Consider the following 8,977-nt stretch of genomic DNA (forward strand, 5'->3'; position numbering starts at 1 on the left):
CGTAACATATATTTAGGATATGTATATTATTACAAGTCAACAAATATAAAGGTAATGCTTATAACAGAATTTGTAACTTCTGGTTTTGTTATTTAAGTGTTTTACTCTATCTAGACAACTTACTGACAGCTGAATAAGATTTATCAGGTCGGTGACTATATCAAATGCAAATAAATATCTACAGCCGTTGTTACTTTTTAAAACCAACTTGTGGCTTTATGAAGCTATTATAAAATCTTGCAAAAAACTTGACAACATAAAGAGTCCTTCAAAGCTCGACAAGATGTATTTGATACAAATATAAACCCATTAATCGAAACATCACTCTTTATACATGTGCAAGGGCTTCAGGCATAGCAAGAGATCCGACATAGGGACAGTTTAGTTGCCAATAAAATGAATTGACAGTGTTTGAAATCTGCACTCGTGCTGCTATAAATGGCAATCATCTGAAGCCTTAACTTACCATTTCATCTCAGGATTACACAGCAGTAATTAAGACAAGATTGTGCAGAAAAAAACATGTACATAATCATCAATTAATGTATGAGCTCCGGTCATTCTTACCAAAATCTCTCTATTTTAACATTCCTTTAGAATACTCCATATAAGGATCTGAGGGTTTTTCTGTTCTGACTTGTGTCTGGTGATGACAAAAAGTTTCACTTGAACACATGTTGTTTTACCATGCAGTCTTATTTCACTGTCGAAGAGGAACAGTAAATTAGCTTCTGATTTTATTTAGACCGAGTTTTAAACTTGATGATTTTATCCTGTCAGCATACATTCATACTTCTTGTGTTCAATCATTGGCAACATGGTCACATGGTGGGACAGTTTCAGTACATATGGACAGTGTATTCTTTGAACCCAAAGAGGAAAGGGATTGGAAATGACACTTAAACACCCACTTTCCCTTAGTCACAAATGCCCACTGGGCCAACAATAAGTAAAAGACAGTACAATACAGACAAACATTATTGGTGATCTCCAATTACTGTTCATGAGGATTGTGAAGGCAACAAAATGTCTGACCACACAAATAAGTTGTTTTCAGACAAGCTGTCTCGGTTGTGCTGAATTGTGCAATGTGGAATTTCAATATCTCTATTTTACATGTTCTGAGAGAAACTTTTTACATCAGACAGAAAATGATCTAAAATGACAAAAAGGCAAAAAAACTCAAGCTGATCATGCTTTACCATCTATACCATAACGATACTCATTACTTACAACATTACACATGCAAAATCATACACTTTTGAGCAATCTTCTAATATAACAATATTTTGACTTGCGGAATGAACAATGTTTTAGAATTGAAGCATGATATAATACAGCTTCTGCTCGTACAAGCGTGTCCGTCCTCCAAATCATCATCTTAGTCTCATTTTTTTAAAACCGGATTAAAACCTTTGAAAGCATGCGCAAGACAATATTCTCTTCAAAAGATACTTATCGTGAATAAAAAAAAATTATAATATATATATATATATTTACCTATTAATAATATAAAGAGTTTAAATACCATTATACCAAATACATAATATTTAATTATTTTCAAATTGATGGTTTGTTAAAATTCCATTGCTTTAGTATAAACAAGAGGCCCAGAGGGCCTGTATCGCTCACCTGGAAATGTTAGCAAAATTAAAGTTTGAATATTATGGTGTCACTGGAAGTGTATATGTATTACATGGTAAGTCAGGGGTTATAGTTTTCTACCACAATACGCTATGTTATTCCACTCTCAGATCATTGTATAAACATGCAGACTGTTAGATAAATTTGAGTTAAATACCACACGTGGTATATGACTACACGAGTTTTGATTGGTCGAGAAGATGAACTTTGACCGGGACGACTTTTTCCACACACTTTTTGCCACAATCTGTTTTGTTTACGTCGTCTGCTGTCAACATTCGACAAATGTTGTGAGGTTATGCGGAAAAGGGGGTTATTAAGGCATTATTAAAAGAACATGATACTTAAAAGATTTGATCGCTAGTTTCAGGCAAAATTGCTACAGACGCTCAATATCGTTTCGACGTCACACCGATGCGTGTCCAGGTTGTGAAACCAAAACAAGATCTGTCACAGTGTCGGAAAATATTTCGTTCTCCCAATGTCCCGTTATCGCTATTTGGATGATATGACTATGGCTGAACATTAATTTTGACAATTATTAGATTTGTAAAAATAAAAATTTGAAAATAATGAGTGACTTTTTACATATGGGTCATATCACTACACCAGCCTTGTCAACAAACACATGTGTGTACTTTATTTCCGACTGATCATGAGATTGTGGTAGAAACAGATCACACGACTTTTGGTTGTGGAGTATGGTATTTATTTCACTCTTGTTAGTTAATTTTCAAAAGTTACAAAAAGACACTCGCTAAAGTTCGTGTCTTTTTGAAAATTAACTAACACGAGTGAAATAAATACCATATTCAACAACCCCTCGTTGTTTAGTCTCTATACATGCGATTGGACAAAATTTGGTCATTCCTAAAATAAAAGGAGGATTTCGAAGAATTTGCTATGTTTCCCCTATTGGGCCCCACCCGTCTGTCCCCAGGGGGGGGGGGGGGGGGGGGGTGGTCAGACCCATCGTTGATACAATATCAAATCCCCTTCAACCAAGGATGCTTTAGACCAAATATGGACATAATCCTGTCATTCTTACAGGAGAAGGATTTAAAAGCTATTTTTCCTCTTTGGCCCTGCCTTTCTGCCAAAAGGGGGTTCAGACCCACAGTTTATGCAAAATTGCTTCCCCTTCACCCAAGGATGCTTTATACCAAATCCTGTCATTCCTACAGAAGAAGTACGATTTGGAAGAATTTGCCATGTTTCCCCTATTGGGCCCCACTCCTCAGCCCCAGGGGGGCCACACTCACCGTTTATACAAAATTCAGTCCCTTTTGTCCAAGGATGCTCCAGACCAAATTGGGATAAAATCCCTTAATCCTTATGGTAGAAGACGGATTTTAAAGATTTTACCTCCATTTCCCCTATTGGGCCCCGCCCATCTGCCCCGAGGAGGGCTACACCTACCATTTATATAAAATTTAGTCCCCTTGGCCTAAGGATGCTCAAGACCAAATTTAGTCAAAATCTACTAGGCCATTCAGGAAAAGTTGACGGACGGATGGACGACGGATGATGCGGTATGGCATAAGCTCACCATGGTACTTTGGACCAGGTGAGCTAAAAATGTATTGATAATTTTGCATGTCCTGGTGGTCAAACTTCAACTCCCTCTCATCAATCCTCCCAATGAAAAATGATAACAACCTTTTCTGTAGCAAAACCTTCAGACTGATCACCTGGGATTTCCTAATGCATGGCTTTTTATCCCCCCCCCCCCCCCCCCCCATCTTTTGTATTCTTAATCCCACATTATCATGTGCATGCAACAATATATATTCTCAATAACCAATTTCATCATTTCTAAGTCCTATGTACCAATTTTACCATTATTGATGCCTAACTGTGACTGCTGAAGAGCATGTAAGTGGGACCACATTATTCCGAATATTTTTATTTTTAAAATCTTTTGGAATAATCAAGTTTTTAAAATTGATTTTTTTTATCCATTAAAGAGAACTGCATTCCTAAGAGATGGTGTCTGGGAAGTGATTTTTTTCAGATTGTCAAGAGCTAGCAATGAGCTAATTCCACTGTTATGATCATCTGATATGGTATATGTTCTGGTGCCCACTGATATGTGAATAGCTCATTAACCAGCATTTATATCAGTCATTAATGAATCGCATAGCAAAGTCAAGGATACAACTGTTCAAAACTATTTTTTTTATCTCAAAAGGTGTTTGCATCTTAAAAACTTCAATTCCAAAATCATACTTTTAAAAACAACTATGAATAATGTAATTCAATTATCAGTTTCTTTTCTACAGAAAGTCATTGTGAAACTTAAAAGTTTTCGTAAAGTATATTTTTTTGCAAATATCTTATATAGAAAAAGAATGAAAACTTGTTGTATGCAAACTATGTTTTGAACAGCTGAGCCTTTGTATGGGGAGCCTTGCACTGCAATGGTCTACAGTCATCAACTATTGCACATTAATCGCAAGCCGCGTCTATCCCTGCACTGCCAGCTGTGATGGTCTTCCCTCTCTGCGACACTCAAACACTGATGAGCCTTGTTTAGTCCTGATCTGCCAGCTGTGATGGTGGTCAACGTCTGCGACTCTTGAACACCGATTATGATGAGCCTTGTGAGCCCTGCACTAAGCCACAGTGTTCTTTACTGTCTGTGACTGTTGCCATTGATGCCTAGGTATTCAGGCAGTTTGAACTCCCTTCGTATGTAGAAGAGTATGTACGCTTTACACTTGGCCACCACTTCAGGGTCACATGGGGTCACTGTGCTGTCATTGAAGTGATACCACTGGCCTGAAATAAAAGTTTTGACATTTGACCTAAAAGTGACAGTCACAATCATGATATTTTAGTGCACTGCACACTTTCTGATATATCATAATTTTAATGGTGTAAAAGTTATACCTTGTACAGAACTTCGCTAGACATTTTGCACTTATTTGACCTAGACGTGAAGGTCACAGTGCACTGCATATCTCCTGGCGTGATGCAGGTATACTTCAAGTTTCATCAAGATATTTTTACAGTAGAAAATGTACAGCAAGGACAAGATTATATCAAAGAACAAGAAATACCGGGACTGATATGTCACCCGCACATCTTTCAATCACTTTAAAGAGTCGAGTCATATACGTAAACATAACACGATAATCTATTTTTTTTCGATTTTATATGCATTTTTTATTTTGTCATTAGTGTTCAGCTTCTTCCTTTTTTGGACTACAAGTAGATGTAGATGTGTCTCACCTTCATGCATGGCGTAAGCTGTGTAATGACCAGATCCAGCTCTGAAATTGATTAAAACAAATAATAGTATCATTAGTGTCCAGAGGCAAACACAATGCATAGGCATCATAAAAACAAACAATCCCCATTTGTGATGTTTTGATTTTAATGAAAAGCTTGTGGAGGTATTTGCTTGTGGTTAAATGTCCACACAACAGCTCGAATCATATTAGACGAGCCAGTAGTTGTAAAACAAGACAGAAACTGTTATTGAATTTTAATGGTTTTCAAACCAGCGAGATAATAAACTTAGTAAAGTAAAAGCTTGGATCATGCAAGACAGGCCAGTAACTTAATGAATGGTAAGGTATCTCAAAATAGTGAAATAAAATACTTCACAACTATCATCAGCTATGTAAGAAGTGGGGAACAATGACTACATACCCTGATCCATGGTGTACGATGACAGCAGCAAGGTCGTACTGGCTGCTTCCTCCGTAACTACCCCTGGTCTCATGCTGCAAACAATCAACACACCACGTTTTATAAGATTTATTATCAAATTCACAGCACTTTATATTTAGGGACAAATTTCATTTTATTTTTTCAAGTTGTTGATTTCACAGAATATTTATCAAAAAGTTATAATCAAAACTGTTATACAACATTTCATATTAAGGTAACACTGCAAACAGCTGGATCTAATTCGATTGAAAGCATGCCTTTGTAAAAACAAGGGAATGGAATGATCCATACTTTGGTAGAATATCTCTATCCAACATCATTACACTACAAATATTTCTTTTTTAATAGTTTAGAAACTTTGCTAGATTTTTTAACAACAACTTGAATTGGCATGAATGACTAAGGGATTACATTGAAATTTGTTTCAAATGACATCAAGTGTATTCATTTAATTCCAAGTGAGTGCAGTTTTTATGTTGGGGAAGTTGGTATTACAGGTGTTAGTATGGAAGACTCATATCAAAGAATTAATCTTGAAATACAACAAAACAAGTAAAGCCTACCAGATTGTCCAGGACATATCTGTTCATATTGAGCTCTCGCAGTGGAAATTCTATGAATGTTTCCAATTTCATACGAAAGAAGGATTGCCATCTAAAACGCTTGATGTGTAAACATAGAACCTGAAAAAGCAAAGTCGCATCAGCTACAAAGACAACATGCCAGAACCTTGAAAAGTATATTACTCAAGAAACATTCAGTCATTTGCTATTATTCTGATCATCCTACAAAATTTGCAATATCACATGTTCCAAGCTGTCAGATTGTGATAGTGTGCACACGATACTGTTTCATGCATAATTAAAGCTTGAGATTAGCACACTTTGACCAAAAATTGTTAACTGATCTGTTCTTTCCGTTTACAATGTATAACATAATTTCCAGCCTTACATTAGGCAACCGTCGTATCCAGAATTTCTTTGTTGATCTTTGTCTCTTTTTACAATTACTGCACATGTAAAGTTCTGATTCCTCCAACTCCTCCACTTCTGTAAAACTTGTTAAGCAGTCTTAAAAAATAAAAGCAAAAGAGAACTCTTAATCTCCAGTTCATGTACATTTACTTAGTTTGTAATACAAATAGCTTACATGTTTACTAAAAACAGGCTGGTTTACTAGATTTACAAGAAGCATTAGGCTTTTGAATATATTTAATGTGCATTTGGTACATCAACAAAGACTATGCTGTTAAGCATATTGGGAGGGAACTTGATCCCTTCATCTCTTGTACTAACTTCTTCCCAACTATATACAAATTTTAAAGTAACTATTTGTGATTTGGAATCTTGAGACATTGACCAAAATATACAAAATGTGACATAGTGTACCTGATAACCGGCATACTTGCTGCTCCCCATCTTTTGATTTACCTCCTCGGGTAGCAAACTGGGCTGGTATATCTAGTGATAGATCTGTACATAAAACACAAAAATATGTCATTATATGAATTAATTTAAAAAAGAAAACCAGTTACAACAAAACCAAGGAAGTTAACATTCAATATGTATCAATTATACTATATTTGATAGTAATTTTAACATCCATAAAAATTAGATTTAAACAGTTACATAATCATGCCACCTAAAGCAAAAAAAAAATCACAAAATTTTCTCTAGTTAGCAGCATGGGTGCAGCTAACCAGTGACACAATTCTAAGTCACAGAAGAGGCAGTCAAAAGGTGAAGACAACGACCATTCTATCTAGTGATTTTCCTTTTCTTTGAAAAATTTAGAATAACTACTAAAAACATTATTTTGTCATTGGTTGTCAAAGCGACAGATTCTTAATTAACACAATATATTTAAGCAGATGGGCTATGATTGGTGTCCATCAGAATCACTGATTCCTGCTTTGAAGATCGTTTAAACTGGGCTATGGGACCGTAGGGATATCTGTGGGAATCATTGAAGATGATTCTAGAGTTATCTCCCTTCATCAGCATTGAGATTTGGATGCCATTATCTTGAAAAAGCTGAATTTGAATTATCTTCAACTCTATGCACTTCAAGATTATTTATAACTTATAGAAAAGTTTAAAATGTCAAAATATCAAACTTTAAGAAATTGGCAACAGACGAGCAAGCTGAGCAACCAATGTAAAAGTAAAACAATCACAAATGAAACTTACCTAGAAATGGGTCATGCTTTTTAGATTCCACTCCACACACAAGACAGTTGACTTCATTCTGGAGCAATCCCCCAAATATTGCAGTGACAATGGTACTCTTGCCCTTGGGTCCTATGAAGGGACTGTTGTTGTTAGGGTAGGGTAGAAGTGTGAGCAGCTCGGTGTGTAGCCGGTCCAGGAGGTAACGCATAAACTCGTGGGCATCTTGTTGCTGATAACCCCTGTAACATTTAACACAAATTACCATCAGCATCTACCTACTCCGACAATACAACACTGGCTTCATAACAAGGTTAGCTAGGTTTTTACATGCATAGGTATAGAGTTATAAATTATTCATGAAACTTGCAATTATGTAAATACAAAGAATATAAGTGAATTATTTTCTGCAAGGGGACCATTTTTATAAAAACAAGAGGCACATGGGATCTTAACAGTCACCTGAGTTATGTAAAAACTGATGTTATCGATGTTGCCAAATGAAAAAGAAATCATTTTGTAACAAAGGTAACTTGAACTACACATGTATTATATAATTGCAAAAGTAGTGTGAAGTGTCCCTTTAATTCAGTGGTAGAGCGTTAGCCTCCGAAACCTGGGTTCGTGGGTTTGATCCCAGCTGGAGCACCTCATCTTTCCACTTCTTTCTTTCCTATTATGGCAGAACGAGCTGTTGTTTCATAGTTATAATGTAAATAAACTTTGAATGATTTCCAGTAGAAAATGAACAAAATATACCCAAAAGTATCTTTTTCCTATATAAACTATTGAAAATTTCGCCCCCTCTCCAGAGGCAAACGTGAAGCTCGAGGGTCATGAAATTCACAATTCAGATAAAGTACCTCAAGACCCTTCCATCTATGAAGAGTATTGTTTCGAGTATATGTGGGTCTGGAGAAGATTTTTTTTTAAATTTAAGCCAATTTGACCACTTTTAGCCAAGCCCCTCGGAGCCCCTGGGGGTGGGAACCACATAATTCACACTTTTGGTGCATATATGACCAAGGAAGGTTCCTGAGAAATCTTTTGAAATCTGATCAGCGGTCTCAGAGAAGAAGTTGAAAATGTTAATTGTTAATGGACGGACGAAGGACAAAAGGCGATTAGAACAGGTCGCTACCTAAACAAGAGGCCCAGAGAGTTAATTTTGTTTTTAACATGAACAGAAATATTATTCGAAGTGACAAAAAAACCCAGTAAAACCACCTTATTCAATATCTAGCATACAGATTTCAGACTAAAAAGTATTTGAAACTAGAACCTCTGATTCTAAACAAGGAAAATGAAGAAATTTTAGCACACTGACTCCTTTGAGCCCCACCCTACAGCCCTTGGGGGTAGGGCTGGCACAAAATTTTCAAAGTATCAAACTGTCAACTCAAGGTTATAATTCCAATCAAGTTATTAACATGTAATATTCAAAGTATCATTTGCCATTATAAACCATAATAAATTCTGCCCCCCCC

At 36.1% G+C, this 8,977-nt stretch overlaps 1 protein-coding gene across 1 annotated transcript in view; it reads right to left on the bottom strand.

Moving 5' to 3' along the window:
• Nucleotides 1-3,370: 3,370 nt before the first annotated feature.
• Nucleotides 3,371-8,977, bottom strand: part of LOC110445584 (ubiquitin carboxyl-terminal hydrolase 3-like) — an 18,288-nt gene continuing 12,681 nt past the window's right edge. Inside the window, exons 9-15 of the mRNA XM_021490259.1 lie at nt 7,512-7,732; nt 6,711-6,794; nt 6,274-6,392; nt 5,886-6,005; nt 5,302-5,375; nt 4,879-4,919; nt 3,371-4,425 (exon numbers count right to left, since the gene is read on the bottom strand). Of these exons, the coding sequence (XP_021345934.1) occupies nt 4,277-4,425; nt 4,879-4,919; nt 5,302-5,375; nt 5,886-6,005; nt 6,274-6,392; nt 6,711-6,794; nt 7,512-7,732 (808 nt within the window). The 3' untranslated portion in view covers nt 3,371-4,276. The remainder of the gene's footprint in view (nt 4,426-4,878; nt 4,920-5,301; nt 5,376-5,885; nt 6,006-6,273; nt 6,393-6,710; nt 6,795-7,511; nt 7,733-8,977) is intronic.

The sequence above is a fragment of the Mizuhopecten yessoensis genome, unplaced genomic scaffold (genome assembly GCF_002113885.1).
Source record: "Mizuhopecten yessoensis strain PY_sf001 unplaced genomic scaffold, ASM211388v2 scaffold2329, whole genome shotgun sequence".
Lineage (NCBI taxonomy): Eukaryota > Metazoa > Mollusca > Bivalvia > Pectinida > Pectinidae > Mizuhopecten > Mizuhopecten yessoensis.